Source organism: Centropristis striata, chromosome 24, assembly GCF_030273125.1.
Source record: "Centropristis striata isolate RG_2023a ecotype Rhode Island chromosome 24, C.striata_1.0, whole genome shotgun sequence".
NCBI classification, from domain to species: Eukaryota; Metazoa; Chordata; class Actinopteri; order Perciformes; family Serranidae; genus Centropristis; species Centropristis striata.
The window spans coordinates 15,071,166-15,092,669 of NC_081540.1; the positions used below are offsets into that span (position 1 = coordinate 15,071,166).

Genomic DNA, 21,504 nt, shown 5'->3' on the forward strand with positions numbered 1-21,504 from the left:
ATCTTATTGAAAACAGGACAAAGAAAAATATATTTAATATTCAGATTATATAAATATAGATATTCTATTTTACATAATTTTATATTCTATTATCTTTGTTTTTTTCAATTTATATTCTATTTTATATTATGTAATATCTTGTTATTTTATGTTTTATCATTTTATTATTTTACTTTATATTTTTGTTATTTCATATTTCATATTTTTTGTTTTGTTGTATCATTGTATATCATATTTTATACTTTATTATTTTTATTATTTTAATATTTTGCATTATATTATTTTATAATCTTATATTATATAAAATACTTACATTTATCCGTATTTGTGAATGAGAGCGTGATTGTCTGTTGCCCAATGAATGAATGAATATTATATGAAATAAAAACATTGTATGCTAATATATGCTTTATTTTATAATTTTATTTTATATTATGTTACTTTATATTTCATTTTTTAAAACTATTTTATGTTATTTCATATAGTCTAATTTTATTTTATAGTTCACATTTCAAGACAATAGAGGCACAATAATGTGGAGAAGCAAATGGACTCAGTATCCATAAAAACAAACAATAATAAATCATCATAATTCACCCATGTACTTGGGTTGAGATAACATGAAGTACAAGTTTGAGTTGGAGAAACTCATGAGCTATATGTTTTATATTATTCAAAAAATCAAAAGAAGGGCAATAACATAAAAATAATCATAATCGTAGTGAACAAATATATTTTGTGAAACCACCAAAAGTTATAAAGAATTGACAGCAGGGTCTGAATCTACAGCGCCATCCAAAGGGCAAAGGAACACACAGCATATTTTCTCGAGGTAGGGCTCGTTTTAACTACTAAATATACTGCTATGAGGTCTACTTTTTGTCTAAATTTGATTTTATCATGTTTTTTATGTTAGAGCTTGATCTGAAAAGTAACTAAAGCTGTCAGCTAAATGTAGTGGAGTAAAAAGTACAATATTTGCCTCTAATCTTAGTGGAGTAGAAGTATAAAGTTACATAAAATGGAAATACTCAAGGAAAGTACAAGTATCTCTAAAATTGTACTTAAGTACAGTACTTGAGTAAATGTATTTAGTTACATTCCACTACTGGACAAGATCACTTTTTTTTGCTACTAGTAGAAAATTCTAAAATGCAGAGAGCAAATAGTTTAGAGTCGAATGTTCATCGAATTGCATGGGTTAAGTATAGAAGTCTGTTTGGACTTTTTTCTAAAGACCTTTTATATTGAATTAATTTATGAAATGTTAAACGGAACACTTAACCTGTTTTACCTTAAACTATCAACTTATATTCTTAAGCTCTTCGGTCAGGGTATGTTACTTATTTATTGACACATTTTAATTGTTTGTATTCACATTTAGGCAGTGTTTAATTCCATTCATTAATTTTTATTGATATTTGTGTTTCTCAAATACCAGACTTGAGTACACCTACCTTTGTGTTGAATTGTGTTAAATTCCACCACTGTCTTTGTAATAAATAAATGTCTCAATAAATAAATAAAGTAATGATAAAATATAAAAGTGAATTCACCAATCATCATATAAATGCACAGGTTATATTTTTGTCTGTTGATATGCCTTGTATGTGTGTATGTATATGTTGTATGTTATAAATATATATATATATTCATTGATCCACTTTGGTGCAGAGGGACGCGTCGGGGCTCGGCATTGCGTGATGACATCATGTTACGAGCGTAACGTGATGACGTCACGTTGCCGGAGAAACAGAAGAGCGTCGGCTTGCTCTGCCTGCTGGTAGAAGCTAGCTGCTAGTTAGCTTGTCAGAGTTGTTTTCGGAGCTCACTGGCGTTTATAAATCCACTTTTTAATGTCAGTGAGTTAACGTGATGGTTGTTTAACTGGTTAACGTCTCGTTTAGTTCAGTTATTGTTCGATAATAGTGAGCTGCGGTGGCTTAAACAGCAAACAAGGTGAGCTCCGAGTACACTAGCGGCTAGTGCTCACGGCTATGCTGTAACTTGTGACCGTCACTTTCTTTACGATGAAATTATCAACAAAACGTTGAGAGGTAAAGTGGAAACACACACACACACACACACACACACACACACAGAAAGATGATTAAGGTCGTATATCCACACATAAGGGAGACTTGTGGAACATAGTTGCTTACATTGAGTATTTTTTTGAACGGATTCTGTTTGATGGCAGAAATTTGTTGCTACTCTCCTCATTCTTCAAATACAGTTTTTCTCAGTCGCTTTGTTGCATTTCTCACATCACTATTTACATTTGCACAACAGTTAATGCATTTCTCAAAACGATTAGTACAAACTGCAAAACCTAGTTGATAACCTGCAGAAGCATGTCACTTACTCAAAATGGATAGCTCATTCCTCAAAAGCAAGTATTCATGTTAATGACAGTGTTTATGTCATCAAGATGAAAAGTGCTGACACCATGTTTATGAACCAGATAGTCAAATGACTCTGTCATGTTTTCATTATGACACTTTACTCTGGATTGTTTTCAATCCACTTCCAATCCACTTTATTTATATAGCACGTTTATAACAAACACAGGGTTTCAACGTGCTGCACAAAAACAATAAGTAAATAACACAATAAAAGCACAATAAAAAAAGATTAGTAGACAATAAACACTAAAATACAATATGATAAGATAGAATAAAATAAATAAAATGCACTGCCCGCACAAAATAAAATATGCATGTATACACATAAAAACCTAAAAACCTAAAATCAGCACTGTGCAGAGGCAATTTGTTACTAAGTTTTCGAGCAAGTGCAGTACATTTATTTTATAATCAGTGCTTTTATTTCTACATTTGTTTCTTTTTTAATGAATGAATGAATTCATTATAATGGCAGCTTGAGTAAATAAATGATTCAGTATAAATGTATAGGTTGAAAATTAATAACTACAGAAATAGAAAAACAAATGCAAAAATGTATAATTAAATATTTATCATGACAGCTTTAGTAAATAAATGACTTATATGTATATGTATATATGTAAAAGTAGAATCACTAAATATTAAATGTTCAGGGTAATTCCAAAAAAATGTGGATGCAAGAAAATAAATTCTATCTATCTATCTATCTATCTATCTATCTATCTATCTATCTATCTATCTTTCTATCTATCTATCTATCTATCTTAATGAATTGTGTTTTAATGAATTAAAATAGTGAATTCATGTATTTATTTGTTTATTATGATTACAGTTTACCACCTATTTGCTATCACATAAATCAGAGACCTGCCATTTTTGGTTATTATGAGATTATGATTAAAAAAAGAGTGTTTGCAGAAGCTTCTGTTCCACCTCATAGGCACCAATGCTTATTTACTTTTTTTGTGACGAAGGCTTTAACAGCGGAGATGGAGCCAATAGAGGCTAAGGAGGAGGCTGCGGTGATGGAGCTGAAGAGACAGCTGGAGAAAGAAGACCTGAACCCGGAGCAGAAAGTCAGCCTGCTCAACAACAGCTTAAACAGTGAGACACCCAGTGCCATACCTGTCTGTCTGCACGGCACAACCACACACACACACACACATAAGATTCCCGTCTGTCTCTGTGCATCCTTTAAGGCCCCCACACACTTCGCCCCGATGGGACCGGACGCCGACGAGCTCTTGTCCGACCATTCTGTCAGGTGAAAAAAAAGCAGTGAAACACATCGGCACGACGACTGCCAACTACACAGCAGCCTGTACGTTCTGCGATCGCACGAGATGCAATAAGTCTCCCTAACAATGGGTGGCGCTAGTCTCGTGACTGTAATCCAAAACATGGAAACAGGAAATGACGTAACGGAGAAACCATAGAAGAAGTAGATAGATGTAACCATGGAGAATAAAAACAAAGCGCACACAGCATTAAGCTTGTTATTAGTTTTGAGAAGACGTTTTGGACGTTTTGGAAAAAAAAGCTTTGCTGCAAAATGGTCGCTCCGGCTGAGTTGATGGTCACGTTGTCTTCTCTCGGACTCGTTCTTGCCCGAAGATAGCAAATAATTAATAGTATCCGCCCCTCCCACACACCGCGCTGATTTGCTAGAACACCGCCGATCAGGTCCGCACATAGCTAGCACACAGCCAATCAGAGGACCCGACGAGTCTACTGTCCCGGCGGCCGACACTCCCCGACTGAGCATGTCGAATCGGGCCCGACGAGGCCCGACAGCTTCCGCGCTTCCCCGACGCAGATGAACACACCAAAGAGACGCTTAGCAGACGTCATCCAACCACTCCCGACTGTCCCCGACGCACCACCGTTGAGCCGGTGTGGCTCCAGTGTGATCATTTGATCATTTTTAATCAAACTGATCCTCCTTCGTGTCAAAAGGAGCCAGTTGAGGTGGGGCAGCTGAGGTGGTTTGGGCATCTGGTAAGGATCCTCCCGGGCGCCTCCCGTTAGAGGAGTTCCAGGCACGTCCAACTGGTAGGAGGCCCCGGGGAAGACCCAGAACACGGTGGAGGGATTATATCTCTCTCCTGGCCTGGGAACGCCTCGGGGTCCAGGAGGAGCTGGACGTTGTGGCTGGGGAGAGGTACGTCTGGAATGCCCTGCGTAACCCGCTGCCCCCGCGACACGGCCCCGGTTAAGCGGAGGAAAATGGATAGATGGATGGATTTGAACAGTATTATAAATCATTTACATGTTTTTAAATCTATTTCATTTTTAAATAACTAATTTACAAATTTTGTAATTTTGAACAATAAAATGATTTAAATTTAAAGCATTTAAAAAAATGTAAATCTTTAAAATATGTGCTTGTATTTTAAATATTTAATGTTTTATTTTAAAAAGGATATTCAAAAACCTCTTTTAGTTGTATCACTTTAAAAAACGAATTAATTTACATTTACAGCATTTTAGCTGATTTAAAAAATGTAAAATATATTTTTTATATTATATAAATTCAAACTATATATATATACTGTATAATTCATAAAAAACATTTCTTCTGGTATTATAATTATTTGAAAAAATGTAGCATATAAAATAATTTGATAATAATTTTTGACATAATATCTAATTGAAAACAGGACAAAAAAAATATATTCAGATTGATAAAATGTATCATTTATTGTAAATGCACACTTCAGAGGTATGGTCTTTTAAACGCTGTTGTTTTCCTGCATGTCTTGAGTTAAAGAATAAGGTAAAGGTGGTAAACTACAAACAGAATTTGCCTCCCTGTCCAACCGTCAGAGGTTCTGAACGATGCGGCGCTGCAGACGGACGGCGGTGTGTTGAACAGTATGAAGTCTCAGCTGTATCGGAGCGGCGTCCTGAGTCACTGCGCCCGCCTTCTCTCTCTGGATCCCAGAAGTCTGCGGGGAAACTGGGGCGCCGCCGCCACGCTCGCCCAGCTCACCAGGTACCTCACACACATTAACCGTAACTTACTGGAGTTGTTTATTTATTTGAACTTTATTCGAATTTTCATTTAATAGCAAAATAGTTTTAAAAGATGGTTTAGTATTCTAATTTCCAATAGTTTAATTCATTCAATTTGTTTTATTGTTTCATTATTTGTTCTGTTTTTAGTTAAATAATTATTTTTTAATATTGTAATTGGCAGTACTTTGAATCGTTTCAAATATCATAAAACATTTTAAAGTTTATTTTATTGTTTTAAATTGGATATAAATTAATGTATGTGTTTGATCAAATTACAAAGTTTAATTATTTATTTTATTTATTTCATATTTTCAAAATATTTTTTTAATAGTGTAAATTATTCTTGAATTATGTAAAAATAAATTCACCAATTATCATATAAATGCACAGGTTGATTTGGAAAAAAATATGCACAATAATAGAATAATTAATTAATTAGGAAATAATTACATATAAAAATAAAAAAAATATGCAAAAATATGTCATTTGTGAAATCAATAAATTGATTTTATTTGGTAATTTTCTAAAAAATAAGTCAATGTGCAGGTTCATCTCTCTAGAGCTTCGAAATGCAAAAAGAATAAACAGGAGCAACAGATTTAAAAAAAAAAAAGAAGAGTTTAGGCAGTTTATTAAAAACTTCATTTAAACTGTTGAACCGCCTGTTCAGCAGATTATAACAGATTGATAAAAATGACCAATGCACAAAAATCAATTACAATGTGGAAAAAACAAAGCGAAATACAAAAAGAAGCATTTAAGAGTAATTATAGTAAAACTACTTAAAATAAAGAATTAGACTTTACACTTTTTAAATAGAGGTTTTGAATGTGTCTGTCCAGTTCCTGCTGTGTTGGGGTGGAGCCTGGAAAACACTCACAGGCCTTTCATAGGCTGTTCCTGCCCTCAGTCATGGACGGCCTCTTGTCATTGGCCAGTCAACTGATGAGGCGGGCAGAGGTGAGATCTGTCTTTTTACCTGTCTCTGTCTGTCTCTCTACCTGTCTCTGTCTGTCTCTCTACCTGCCTGTCTGTCTCTCTACCTGTCTCTGTCTGTCTCTCTACCTGCCTGTCTGTCTCTCTACCTGCCTATCTGTCTCTCTACCTGTCTCTGTCTGTCTCTCTACCTGTCTCTGTCTGTCTCTCTATCTGTCTCTGTCTGTCTCTCTACCTGCCTGTCTGTCTCTCTACCTGTCTCTGTCTGTCTCTCTACCTGCCTGTCTGTCTCTCTACCTGTCTCTGTCCGTCTCTCTACCTGTCTCTGTCTGTCTCTCTACCTGTCTCTGTCCGTCTCTCTACCTGTCTCTGTCTGTCTCTCTACTTGCCTGTCTGTCTCTCTACTTGCCTGTCTGTCTCTCTACCTGTCTCTGTCCGTCTCTCTACCTGTCTCTGTCTGTCGCTCTACCTGCCTGTCCATCTTCAAAACTGTTGAAATATTGTTTTACTTTTAATGTTCAGGTGTTTTGATTTTAACAGTCTCTCTCTCTTTCTGCCTGTGTGTCTGTAAGTGGCTGTCTGTCTTCAGGAGGGTGATGGACTCAGTGGGCTGGCTGCTCAGAGCTCACACACAACTCACCTCTCAGGGTGAGTCACCTTCACTGCTCACTGCCTCGATTATTGATTACTAATCACTGATATCCTGAAAGGTGCAGCAGGTCAAAGTGCTGTTAGTCCGTCTCCATTGTTGTTATAAATTAAGTCTTGCAGCTCTGTTTTGATGATGATCCGTGCAAGGACCATCGGAAAATACAAACTCTGATTATAATGCTTGTTTTTATAATTCTTTCTACGATAAATGGTGGATTTTGGGCTTTGGGTTTAAACATCAAAGACAAAATAACACAAACTATTTATAGCAGCAACTCCTGTGTTCTGTGAGCTAAAATGAGCCTGGTGTATTTTTCTCTCTCTCTGCAGTTCTCAGCTCTGTCCACTACGAGCAGATCCAGATGTGTGATGAAGTCAGTGTGTCTCTGCTTTGTGTCCAGATGTGGATTCAAACCTGCACAGCTAGCAGGTAACAAACACATAGACACATAGTCAGTGCGTTTACATGCACAGTTTAACCGAGCTATGCTTAAAAATCGACATTGGCGTCTAATAGGACTTCTGTCCTTGTCCCAGTTTACATGCAACTGAGAAAATCTAATAACTTATGTGAACGTGTCCTCCTCCTCAATACTGGGTGGTGATGTGTGTCATTTCAGCGGGTTAATATGGCGCCCTTTCTAATGAGCTCAGTACGCCACTTCGTGCCGTTGCTACTGACCGGCGACCAGCTAATGTGCGACCGGCTAATGAGACTGGCTAATGAGACCGGCTAATGTGCGACCGGCTAATGCGACAGGCTAATGCCACCGGCTAATGTGACAGGCTAATACGACCGGCTAATGTGCGACCTGCTAATAAGACCGGCTAATGCGACCGGTTAATGAGACTGGCTAATGAGACCGGCTAATGTGCGACGGGCTAATGTGACCGGCTAATGCGACTGGCTAATGTGCGACTTGCTAATAAGACCGGCTAATGCAACCAGCTAATATGACTGGCTAATGTGCGACCTGCTAATAAGACCGGCTAATGCGACTGGCTAATACGACCGGCTAATGTGCGATCTGCTAATAAGACCGGCTAATGCGACCGGCTAATGCGACCGGCTTTTTTGGATGTTTTTGTTCCGGGGTCATACGCCAGCTTGGGGGGTGAAGCATGGGAGCATGCACACATGCGTTGTCTTGTCATACATGCCGGTGAAAATCCTATTCCAATCACATTATCTGGGTGTCCTAATCAGAGTTGGAGAACTCCTGGACTAACACGTTTACATGCACTTCAGTTGTCCAGTTATAGTCAGATTAAGGCAATCATTTGTTTTTTTCAAGTGTCATGTAAACGTAGTGACAGACAGAAAGAGACATCCTGAATCTCTTTACCTCTTTCTCTCTCTCTCTGCAGGGACTTCCTCTCGGGGTTGAGCGACGACTCTGTCATGCTGCTGCTCAATGAGGCCGTCGGCCAATTAGCCATCAGCTCTGACCCGGAGGTGGGCGGGGCCTCTGTCAGACTGATCCTCCTGGTGGCCAGTCAACAGGAGGTCCGGGTCCGGCCCCTCCTCCTCCGCTTCAGAGGTCACATGATGGAGATATATTATTAGGTCAATAAGTGTCATGTCTGCCAGAAGGGTCAGAGGTGACATTGTCTGTCTCTGCAGGTCTGGACAGCCTATTGGACAAAGACTGGAGGGGGCGGGGCTTTGATCAGGATGTGGATCAGCTGATTAAACTCATCCAGTCTGACACACAGAGTCACCCACAGGTCTGTCTCTCTACCTGTCTCTCTACCTGCCTGTCTGTCTACCTGTCTGTCTGTCTCTCTACCTGCCTGTTCACCTGTCTGTCTCTCTATACCTGTCCGTTTGTCTCTTTACCTGCCTCTATCTGTCTCTCTACCTACCTGCCTGTGTCTCTCTCTACCTGCCTGTCTGTCTGTTCACCTGTCTGTCTGTGTCTTTACCCTTCTCTATCTGTCTCTCTACCTTCCTGTCTGTCTCTTTACCTGTCTGTCTGTCTGTCTGTCTGTCTGTCTGTCTGTCTGTCTGTCTGTCTGTCTGTCTGTCTCTCTACCTGCCTGTTCACCTGTCTGTCTCTCTATACCTGTCCGTTTGTCTCTTTACCTGCCTCTATCTGTCTCTCTACCTACCTGCCTGTGTCTCTCTCTACCTGCCTGTCTGTCTGTTCACCTGTCTGTCTGTGTCTTTACCCTTCTCTATCTGTCTCTCTACCTTCCTGTCTGTCTCTTTACCTGTCTGTCTGTCTGTCTGTCTGTCTGTCTGTCTGTCTGTCTGTCTGTCTGTCTGTCTCTCTACCTGCCTGTTCACCTGTCTGTCTCTCTATACCTGTCTGTCTGTCTCTCTACCTGTCTGTCTCTCTCTCTTCCTGTCTGTCTATCTCTTTATCTGTCTCTATCCGTCTCTCTACCTGTCTGTTTGCTCACCTGTCTGCTTGTACTCAAGCATCGTATAATTAAATAACAGATTATACATCTGTTGCACCAAAAACTTCCATTAAACAGTCAATAAAATCAGCAGTACTTGCTCTGAATATGTGTGTGAAAGGTGCACAGGTGCAATTCTTGTAATTTGTACTATTTTACTGACATTACAGTATTTTTTAGACATACAAGTATTTGAACAATGAACAAATGTTTATACACTTATTTCAAATATGAAACAATATTTTATAAATTGTTTTTAATTAATCTTGTTTTTTAACAAAGGTTTTGTTCACGAATATATTTTTCATTTTTTTTAAATTAACAGTAATTTTAATTTCTTTATATCTATTACCCTTTAATTAACTCCATCAAAAAAACATCTATATTATATGTTTCAGTATTTTGATTCATTTCAAATACTAAATGATACAGTATATATATTTAAATTTTCTGGTGTTTTTAGTTAAATTAAAATGTATTAAAAGTGCGTTTTGGATAGCACCCAAAAAATGTCTTTCAGGATAGAATTTACACTTTCAGATTGACCTATCTGGCAGTCTGATTGACCTCTGACCCCTCCTCTTTGTGTGTAGGTGTGTTCTGAGCGTGTGTGGGCGGCGTGCTTGATCCAGGCAGCGTGGAGGTCATATCAGACCAGACGTAGAGTGAAGAGCCTGAACAGGGCGGTCAGCACGCTGCAGAGGAGATACAGGTCTGTAAAAGTACTGATACCTCACAGTAAAATGTGGTTAAGGTATAAAAATGTTCCTGCAGGCTGTGACTGTTAAATTGTTATGTAACTTTATGAAACTTTTCTTTACCAATCCCAAACTTTTGTTTAAAAAACATTTGTTTGCTGTCTAGCTGAATTTGGTGCCCTACGCAAAAAAAATGAAAGACATGTCTCTACTGGCTAGTCTAAAAGAAAACATTTTGATCTGCAGTCATTCATTTTGAATCACTCATTTATTTGACCTGCATTGAAACATTTTTGATTGGAAAGTTTCCCTCTCACACCACAAAAATAACATAATAAAGACACAAAAGTCATACTGTAGATTCGTTCAAGGACTATCATAGATTTCACAATCCAACAATCATTTTTTTGGTTAACTGGTGTATATTTGCGCGCTTATTTATTTATTTATCTGTCTCTTTACCTGTCTCTATCTGTCTCTCTACCTGCCTATCTGTCTCTCTACCTGCCTGTCTGTCTCTTTACCTGGCTCTATCTGTCTCTCTACCTGCCTGTCTGTCTCTTTACCTGTCTGTATCTGTCTCTCTACCTGACTGTCTGTCTCTCTACCTGTCTCTATCTGTCTCTCTACCTGACTGTCTGTCTCTTTACCTGTCTCTATCTGTCTCTCTACCTGCCTATCTGTCTCTCTACCTGCCTGTCTGTCTCTTTACCTGTCTCTATCTGTCTCTCTACCTGACTGTCTGTCTCTTTACCTGTCTCTATCTGTCTCTCTACCTGTCTGTCTCTCTACCTGCCTATCTGTCTCTCTACCTGCCTGTCTGTCTCTTTACCTGGCTCTATCTGTCTCTCTACCTGCCTGTCTGTCTCTTTACCTGTCTGTATCTGTCTCTCTACCTGACTGTCTGTCTCTCTACCTGTCTCTATCTGTCTCTCTACCTGACTGTCTGTCTCTTTACCTGTCTCTATCTGTCTCTCTACCTGCCTATCTGTCTCTCTACCTGCCTGTCTGTCTCTTTACCTGTCTCTATCTGTCTCTCTACCTGACTGTCTGTCTCTTTACCTGTCTCTATCTGTCTCTCTACCTGTCTGTCTCTCTACCTGCCTATCTGTCTCTCTACCTGCCTGTCTGTTTCTTTACCTGTCTCTATCTGTCTCTCTACCTGACTGGCTGTCTCTTTACCTGTCTCTATCTGTCTCTCTACCTGCCTGCCTGTCTGTCTCTTTACCTGTCTCTATCTGTCTCTCTACCTGTCTGTCTCTCTACCTGCCTATCTGTCTCTCTACCTGCCTGTCTGTTCACCTGTCTGTCTCTCTACCTGCCTGCCTGTCTGTCTCTCTACCTGTCTCTACCTGTCTCTCTACCTGCCTGTCTGTCTGTCTCTTAACCTGCTGCCTGTCTGGTTAACTGGTGTATATTTGCGCAATTATTTATTTTTTACATCAGTCTATTTGAGTTTACAGAACTCAGCACTGATTCCATACAAATAAAAACAAACTCCAGCGTATAGTGGCTGAGTGAATGTAGTCTGGATCCTGTGGAGGAGAGTCGTGGTTTCAGACACACTGAAAAAGGACAGAATACCAGCACTGTGATCCAGGTATACTCCAATTCTGGGGGATGGAGGACCTGAGACAGACGTTTGGACATTGTTGTACCAAAATTCATAACCGGTGTCGTCACAATATAACGCCCAAGAATTATCATTACGTCCAAATACACAGTCGTTCCAGCTCCCGTTTCTGCTGATGCTCTTGTATGCGACTGCTATGTAAACTCCTCCTCTGCGCTCTATCTCCCAGTAACAACGTCCAGTCAAACTATCTCTGCTCAGGACCTGCTGCCAAGCGGTGAATCTTGCTGGGTGACTGGAATAAGACTGTGGATCAAGCAGGAAGGTTGCTTTCCTGTTACTCTCAGTTAACAGCAGACATTTATGTGCTGTGTTGGGATCAAGAGTGATTTGACGTGAATGATTTAAGAGTTCAGCTCTGGAAGTGTCTGTCCACATCTCTGTCAAAATGTCCTGCAGTTTGTCTCGGACTTGTGACACGGCCACTGTCACATGGTCAAAGCGGAGCAGAGGACATACCTGGATGCTGGATGTAGACGGGCTGAGTGCTGACAGTGAGGGGTAGCTGTGTAGAAACTGGTTGTGATCCTCTGTGTGTGAGAGCTTTTTCAGCTCAGCGTCTTTCCTCTTCATCTTTCTGATCTCCTGCTGCAGCTTCTCCTCCACCTCTTTGACCCGATTCACCTCAGTTTCCTGCTGGGATCTGACCTTCCGCTTCACCTCAGAGCATCTTTTCTCCAAGAGACGGATCAGCTCAGTGAACATCTTCTCACTGTCCTCCACTGCTTTATCAGCAGAGCGATTAATGGCCTCTAGCTCCTGTTGAAGCAGCTTCACATCTTTCTCTCTGTCCTGGATTCTCTGCTGGATGTTGAGTCGACTCACCTCCAGCTCTTTCTGCCTTTTGCTCCTTTCTGCTGCAGCTGAGACCGTGTCGTGACCTTTATGTTCGTCCACAGAGCAGAGATAACAGATAGACTGCCGATCAGTCCGGCAGAACATCTTCATCACCTCATCATGACGAGAGCAGATGTTCTCCTGGAGCTTCTCTGAGGGCTCCACCAGCTTGTGCTTCTTTAATTTAGGGACATCATAATGAGGCTGGAGGTGTTGCTCACAGTATGACACCAAACAGACCAGACAGGACTTCCGAGCTTTCAGTTTTCTCCCAGTACAGAAATCACAGGCCACATCTTCAGGTCCAGCATAGCAGTGGTCAGCAGGAGCAGTTTGGATGCCAGTCTTCTTCAGCCCCTCTACTAATTCTGCTAACATGGTGCTTTTCTGCAGCTTGGGCCTCAGTGTGAAAGTCTTCCTGCACTGAGGGCAGCTGTAGATGTGTTTACGATCCTCTCCATCCCAGTGTGTTTTAATACACTTCATGCAGTAGCTGTGTCCACAGGGTATAGTCACTGCATCCTTCAGTGGATCCAGACAGATCGAACAGGAGAAAGACTCCGGGTCCAGCTGAACTCCTTTCTGCGCCATTTCACCTCTCAGAAATGATGACTGTGACTTCCCTGTAGACTCTCTTATCAAGGGTTCAAGGTTTAAGATTTATCGCTGTTACACAACAAAGGGAGGAGTTATCCAGTTTATCTACATTCCAGGACGAGGTGCAGCACTTGGAAAAGAACTTTGTTTCCTCTGTTGAAACAAAGTCTGTGTATACCTGCTCAACACTGTAAAAATTGACGTTTGTAGTTCTAAAGTACTTCTTGGCCCCATATTTCTTAGCTTTTCTAGTCTATACAATTTTTTTTGACTGTTACATAAAGGTTTCAGTTTGAAACAGAGGATAGACCATTTCAATTCTGATGAATGTCTTGTTGTTTATACTGTATATGACAACATCTAGCTGTATGTTTTCTTTTAAAAATCATCAAAAAACTACCGTTCATCTTAGAAAGAAACTGTAAACAGGCATTATCTTCGGAGTTTGAACTTTCCGACAGTCCCTAAACATTTACATTAGAAAAAGGAACCAAAACTAAGCTTGAAATTGTGATATTTCTGTGAGAGTCACTCTATTCTACATTTGACTGACTGAGTTATCAAACTAAAGTGCATTTAATTACTGTAATCATTAAATGTTTTAACATGAAAAATGACTTCAAAATAAAATAGTTTTACATTAGTTTTTAGACTTGATTAATAGACTTTTTTCATGTCAGCTGTAACCTGCCGGGGAGTTTATTTTATCATCTCTTTATGTGTAAAAAAAAAATCTTAATTTGTAATTAAATCCGTCAGATAAATGAGGTGGAATAGAAGTAGAAAGTGGCATTATTTGAAAGTACAAGTGCCTAAAAATGTTTTTGCCTCAGCACAGTACTTGAGAAAATGTAAATGTGTGTGTCAGGGCTCGGAGGAGGCAGCAGGAGCAGCAGAAGGAGGCGCAGCGATGGGAGGAGGAGTTGAAGTATCAGGTGGGAGGAATACTGTAGTCTGAGTACTGTTACTACAAGGATAGGTCACAAAAAGCTAACTTGAAATACAATTATTGTAGTAATAAGTCTGTGTGTGTGTATTAGGTATGTGTAAGGCGTCAGCAGGCGAGGAGGGAGTTCCACCAGAAACAGAGACAGCTGCTGCAACTGCTTCCTCCTGGTGCGTAAACACACAAACAATATCTTTCTCTTTTCACCAGACACCAATCAAAAATAACATGATTTAAGCAACAGCATTCCACAAGTTTCCCCTGTGTGTGTGTGTGTGTAGCACGGTTATAATAGTTTTGGATTTTTCATTAGTTTTAGTTTTAATTTCGTTGTGAATTTTTGTTTCCAAATTCAGTTAGTTTTAATTAGCTTTTAGAGTGTGTTTGCTAGTTTTAGTTTACTTTTTATTTTTTGAAAATACTTAGTTTTAGTTTAGTTTTTATTAGTTTTAGTGTTTGTTTTAGTTTTTTTGTAATGGGATATGTGTTGGGTGCCAGATTCAAAGACATCATAATACATATTGCCTTTATTTCCTTTGGCTTATCTACTGTATCTTAGCTCCAATAAGGTTATTAACTCTTACAGTTCCAGGTGTTTTGAATTTTGGTTGGAGTGTAGACATCCCAGTCTCAATAAACATATTTACCATGTGTTCCTGTATGTTCACTAACAGAATCCTCTCTCTAATAGAAACACTGGATTATGTATGGAAACGAAAGACATTTTCACTTTAATTTTAGTTCGTTTTGTAACCAGACAATACAGTTTCAGTTAGTTGTTTTTTTTTAAAAACTCTTGTTTTTATTTTTATTTCCGTTAACGAAAATGTTTTTTCAATTCTAGTTTTTGTTATTTTGTTAGTTTTTGTTAAGCATAATAACCTTGGTCTAGCAATTCGATAATGACGTGTTTCTGACTGTGTGTGTGTGCAGACCAGGTGCAGTCGTACCTGCAGGAGTGTGAGCGACGGGCAGCCGTGGTGATCCAGAGCTTCTGGAGAGGCTTCATAGAAAGACGACGCTACAACAACAATACACGCCGACAGACACACACACAGCAGCAGCAGCAGGCTGCCAGGAAGCTGCAGAGAGCGGTACACACAAACACAATTGGTTTTTCCATCTTTGACCGTTTTTTTTGTTTTTTTTCCAACATCAAGAAAAGTCAGAAAACTTATTTTGTTTTTAACAGAATGGGACATTCCCTGACATTGGATGCATTAAAAGCATAAAGAACTAAATAAATAGGAGAAAAATCCATAAAAAATTAGAAGAATATATATTTTAATAAATCAATTACACAAGAAAATATTAATATACAAATAAAAAAAGTACAAATAATCAATAAAATAAGCGAAAAACAAATAACTTAATAAATCAATAAAATAAGAATATGATACAATTAGAGAAATATAAATAACTTAATAAATCAATTACAAATGAAATATTAATATACAAATATAACATAAATAAAAAGAAAAAATGAATTAAATAAGAGAAAAACAAATAATTTAATAAATCAATGAAATGAGAAACTATTAATATACAAATAAAATGAAATAATGGAAGAATTAATAAATCAATTAATCAATAATAAATGAATTAAATCAATGATATAAAAAAACAATATTCAAATAAAATAACAAGAATAAATACATGAAATAATGAAAAAAGTAATGAGTCATTTGATAAAAATGCGCGCTGATGTGGGCGACTCTGTTTTTTTTTCAGGTGCGTCTTTTTCTGCAGAAACGACGGGCCATGAATGTCACACCCGCCACGTCTTTCTGGATTGGTCAGAATGGTTTGACGGACAGCCGGAGGGTGGAGCTAAAGAGACAGGTGGAGGAATACGTCTCTCTGCATCCTGTGAGACATTTTAACTCTTCATAGTTTAAAAATCTTATTTCCAAAATACTTCAGATGAATTACCCATGATGCTTTGTGTGTGCAGTCATTCCGTGTGTCCCGTCAGGAGTGCGAGCACCTCCACGAGGAGGTGCAGCTGCTACTGATGTCGGAGCTGCAGAGAGGAGATCGTCAGAGGAGGGAGGAGCAGAGGGTGGAGGCTCTGCTGGCTCACACACACACACAGCTGGAGCTGCTCAGAGGTCTCACAAACACACCGACTCAATCAATATATAATATGACTCAATAAATAAATAAATATGTCATTTATAAACCAAAAAATTGTATAAAAATAAATAAATAATTAAATATTTATTCCAACATTTACTTATTTTTTCATATATTTTTTTATTTGAAACTTATTTACTCATTCTCTAAATGTATCTATTTATTTATTCATTATTTTGCCCTCTGTTTACCCAAAGCTCTTTTTCTGTAAAAAAGAAAGTATTATTTCTTCTTCATTATGCAAATGAGGGGCCTGTCATTCAAAATGTTTCTCTTCAAACCTTAATTATTTAAAATAACACATACATACATACAAATTAATAAATGTATACCAAATTGAAACTAATTGCAAGAATAAATTCTCTGATATAAAATGAATTCAAATATTGATAAATCATTAAAGGAAAAATAGGAACACAGAAAAACAGGAGAATGAATAAATAGGAAGATTATTGAACAATCAATTAATATACCATTAAAATATAATTTGTATATAACAATTTTTCCTCCATTTATTTATCCAACTGAAAAATAAATTTATTTACTTTATGCATTTCTTCATTATGCGAATCTCAAGTAATTTCGTCAGAACTTAAATTAATTTAATAAATAAATACATTCTATAACAGTATTCAATGAAAAAAATTTAAAATTATTTCATTTATACCCGATCCTTACTGTTAGTTTAGTTGTAGGCTGCCTCCACACACAGGGTTTGTAACAAGTCTCCAGAAGAACTTAGTTGTGGTCTGATCTTCCTATTGGGGGCATGGCAGTAGCTCTTCAAGCTTATTTGACATTAGCATACAGCAGATCAAGGGTTTTATTTTTCTCTGGTGGGACAATTAACAAACTGTGTAAATCCAGTCAGGTGGGAGGAGAGGGAAACATGATTGAAGTCTCCTGATATTATCAAAAGTGCTTCAAGATGGGGGCGCCCCGGTGGCACACCTGGTAGAGCGCGTACCATAGAGGCATCGAGTCCAGAGCCCTTTCCCTCTGTCTCCCCCTTTCACTCTCTCTCACACTGTCAAATAAAGTCTTGAAAAATGGCCAAAAAATCTTAAAAAAAAAAAAAAAAAAGTGCTTCAGGATGTTTAGTCTGTATCTTAGCAACAAGGTCATGAAGAACTTCACATGGAACTTCAGCAGTTGCCTTGGGTGGAATGTACACAAGTATTGTTATTTGACTGAACTCTCTTGGTACATAATATGGTCTCATACTAACTGCCAATAATTCAATGTCTGGACAGCACATCTTCTCTTTGACAGTAACATGTGCAGGACTGCACCATCTTTATTTCATCCAAAAAATGACACAAACTCAAAAAATTTAGCAAAATCACAAAGCTACCAAACTATGCTGCTCCTCGGTGAAGCCCATTCCAGTGTAACAAACTACAAAAATAAAAATAAATAAATGCAAGAGTAAATAAAAAATTTGTAAATGAATAAATGGAGAAATGGGAATTTTAGGAGAAAACTCTGTCTCCCCACAGATGCCCCGCCCCTCTCTGTCATCACAGCTGCAGACGCTGACGCCCTCCTGAGCCCCTCAGGCCCTATCGCCGCCCGAGCCCGTGATGCCCACAATGCAGCGCTGCAGGCTCACAGGCTGCCCTGGTGGAGGATGCTGGGAGAAAATGTTGGCGACGGTGGGGGCAGCAACACATTTAGCTCCTCCCACCTGCAGCTGGAGGCACAGCTTGGAGGACTGTTTGTCAGCGGGTCAGCAGGCTTCACTGAGGTGGACGGACCGAACCTTTAACCTGAGAACTGTTTTAATCTGAGTTCAGGTGGGTTCCAGAGGAAACCAGACGAGCATGTGAGTTTTAAAGGAGCATTTTATTAGAGATTAACATGTTTTAATATATTTAAATTGTGTTAAAATATAGTAAACTATGAGACATAACTTGAAATAATTTTTATTTGTAAACAAAATTCCAAACTCTGTAAAGTCTGTTTCCCTGTAACACCTTCCCCAATTAACCCTATTTTTGAATAATAAATTCTATTTTTTTTATTCTAAGCTTCCAGTACTTTTTTTCAAATGTATCTCATCCACCAAAACACAAATCAGCCAAAAATATGACTTTAATACATGACTTAGTTACTGTCAAGTGGCCCTCACTCTTATGAGATTTAAACTGCAGCTTCCCCCACTTGAAAAGGCAGCTTGTTTCAGAAGTTTGGATTCATGCAATGACCAGAATCCAGCTCTCTTTCTTTTTTCTCTTTTATTTTGAAAGTTGCCAAAGCAATCAAAGTAGAAAAAACCTTATACACAAACACAAAAAGAAGGTCAAGAAAAATGTAACCGAAGAAACCATAATAGCCGTGTTTCGACTTGGGGGGGAAAGTGGCCACCGGGAAATTCTCAGGCCACACCCTCTCAAAAGTTAGCCCCCAGAGGGATTTAGAGACTCCGGAGGTGACGTATGGTTTTCACCGTCGGTAATTGTGCAGAACGTTAGCATAAACAAAGCAGCATGGCTAATTATGCACAGAGTCTCTGCTGATCATAAACATCGTGATTGTGAATTAACAACAACATGGCTAACTGTGCACAGAGTGTCCGGTGCTTGTTGTAAACAAACCGATATCGCTAAGTGAACACCTCCTGCAGCAGCAGCACATACACACTGTACTGCTACAGAGCTAACTGTAGCTAACTGCCACTAACGGCTGCTCTTCTTAACAATCGTTAGAGGCTCGTTAAGAAGAGTAAGAAGGAGTTGCTGGATTTGTCTCCAGTCGCTTTCTTGAAAAATAGTCGCTAAGGGGGTCTGAAAAGTCGCTAAATTTAGCAACAAAGTTGCTAAGTTAGGAACACTGCTTCGCCGGCTTTTACAAATGGCGTGTGTTGTTGTCGCGTAGAGTACTACATCACATCCTGCTTAGTGTTCTATCCAATCAGTAACCAGGCTGTTTTCAGGGACTAAAAAAGTCCCAACAAAAGACTGCTCAGGACTGCTCGTATTCAAATTAGGGGCGTTTTGGCAAGTGAGACCCGCCTCATTCCGGGTATTGTCAGGGTATTACCCAGTAGTGGAAACAGCCCTAATCAATCACCATAACCCAAAATCAAATAATTAGTTTTTAAAGTACTAGAAATTAATCTTAGTAGAAAATACCCATATTTAAAGCACTATATAATGATAATTTTAACCTTACAAAATTTAGCAGCTTTTAACTTCTGCGTCTTCTTAAATGCACACATCATTCTTTATCAATTACTTTTAGCTTGAATACTTTTGAGAAATACACCACATTGTTAAGTGTGCTTTCAACCCACATGATTCAACGATATAACATTTTAACTTGCGTTTTCGTCACATAATTAAACATAACTAACGAATTTCATCACATAATTAATCCACAGGCCCAATGCAAGCTGCAAAGACACATAACTAAAAGCTGGTTTCTTACACCAACAGATTCCCCCAGTCCCAGACTAAAAAGTGAAAGTCTTTAGTAAATCTCTGAGTTTTACTGGAGTCATAGCGCTCCCGTCATCTCCACCTTAAGGTAGTAATCTGCTCTGTTTCATATCAGTCTTTTCCTAGTCTTGGTTTGGATCATATCAAACGTGTTTGATATTATCTCAAGTCTCAGTGACGTAGCACAATCACCAACCAATAGATGAGCAGGGGAAAAGGTCCCCGGTTCCAGACTGGTTCCAGACTGGTTCCAGAGTGGCCAGTAAAACCTCTTCCACAGGAAAAAGGAACATCACAATAATGCCTCAATAAAAATATAGTGATGTCATATATTTAGATGTTTCTTAGTAAAGAGAACAGTAAGGAGAGCCAGTTAAAATGTATCAATAAATGTATACATAAATAAGTAATAAATAATGTATGATTAACTAAATGAAAGTTGATAGAGCTGATAAATATTATTATTCAATTAAACATATTCCTTATATCTATTTTTACTGTAAAATAGTCAACTTTTCATGTGATAACAACAGAAACCCCTTTTTCAGCTTTGTGAGGGGCATTTTGTGGCGTCTTATCTTCTTTTTGTTGTTGTTTTTTTCAACACAAACCACTGAGTCACACACTAGAGCAGCTGGCGCCAAAAGCTGCTTCTCCTCCATTTAGTAAGATTTCACTAAGAGCATGATGGAAAAACTGCTAAAAGAATCTAGTTGTAGTCTGTAAATAGTGACCCTGAAAGATTGACAGTCCGTCTAAAATCTCAGTGTGAGACTAAAAACTCTAAACACTTGTCTTTAGATGTGAGCTGATAGTTTTCCAGGAGTCTTTTCTGAATCTTTTCAAAGTCTTCTGATGTATATGTAGCATTACTTTCTGTCATATAACATGGAACTATAGAGGACAGGAGCTTCCCACATCATGAATGAATCAATTAATGACTCAATAGATAAATAAATATGTCATTAAATATGCCAAAAATAATATTAAACAACAGTTTAGACATTAATGTATTTATGAAGTAAAATGTTTTATTTTGCTTGTTAAAAAAAAGAAGTATTTTATGTATATAATGTTACTTTTTTCCTATTGTAATAGCCAGCACCAACCACCGGAGGGCGTCCCTGCAGAGCCCAAGTAAAATGCATTTGACCTTTCTTTTTTTTAAACTTATTTTTAGATCAATTGCCCAACTTATTCAGTTTCCTATTTAATTTACCATTTAATTTATTTATTATTTATGTATTTTTATGTATTTATGCACTTTTTAATTATTTAAGATGTGTTTTTAGATTATAGAAATAAATACTTCTCAGGGAATAAATAGGGGTGAAATGCAAAGGGAAAATATACATAAATAAAATTAATAAATAAAGTTAAAATGTATTTAACTAAACAAATACAAGAAAAAAAACTAAATAAATATAGAATGAATATAACTGTGAAAACCCCCATACATTTCCAAATTGTTTGGGCCTGAATTTATTTTTCAATAATTGTATTTGCAGAACTGTTTTTTTGTTTTTTTTTTATTTTTTATTGAGTTTCCATCCTGAGCATGCAGTTTTATTTTTCTTAACCCTTAAGAGTTTGTTGGTTTTTGACTCTTTTTCATTCTGCCTGAATATATCACATAAAAAATGTTTAAATGCCATGTTGGTATCATATTTTTCAGCACAACCTCACCTATATAGCCTGATCATTATTTTTTTCATTTTGACATTTTGAACACAAAAAACCCCACACTAAAACACACATTTTTTAACCAAAAACACACACAAAACACACAAAAAGAATTTTA

The 21,504-nt window shown here is 38.0% G+C and overlaps 1 protein-coding gene across 1 annotated transcript; it reads left to right on the forward strand.

The window, feature by feature from the left end:
- Positions 1–1,740: 1,740 nt before the first annotated feature.
- Positions 1,741–18,286, forward strand: LOC131962647 (IQ calmodulin-binding motif-containing protein 1-like). Its single transcript, XM_059327617.1, has 15 exons — positions 1,741–2,057; positions 3,380–3,509; positions 5,232–5,400; positions 6,266–6,383; positions 6,932–7,007; positions 7,341–7,440; positions 8,379–8,551; positions 8,635–8,738; positions 10,010–10,128; positions 14,050–14,116; positions 14,222–14,297; positions 15,061–15,221; positions 15,859–15,996; positions 16,082–16,238; positions 17,763–18,286. Exons 2-15 carry the CDS (start codon positions 3,395–3,397, stop codon positions 18,029–18,031), a joined length of 1,842 nt encoding a protein of 613 aa, XP_059183600.1. The 5' UTR covers positions 1,741–2,057; positions 3,380–3,394; the 3' UTR covers positions 18,032–18,286.
- The last annotated feature ends 3,218 nt before the right edge of the window (positions 18,287–21,504 follow it).

Bases quoted from the DNA above. Each gene is read 5' to 3' on its own strand.
- LOC131962647 (XM_059327617.1), top strand. From the start codon at position 3,395: ATGGAGCCAATAGAGGCTAAGGAGGAGGCTGCGGTGATGGAGCTGAAG. The intron at 6,384-6,931 runs GTGAGATCTGTC...TGTGTCTGTAAG, and splicing joins AACTGATGAGGCGGGCAGAG to TGGCTGTCTGTCTTCAGGAG. The intron at 14,298-15,060 runs GTGCGTAAACAC...GTGTGTGTGCAG, and splicing joins GCTGCAACTGCTTCCTCCTG to ACCAGGTGCAGTCGTACCTG.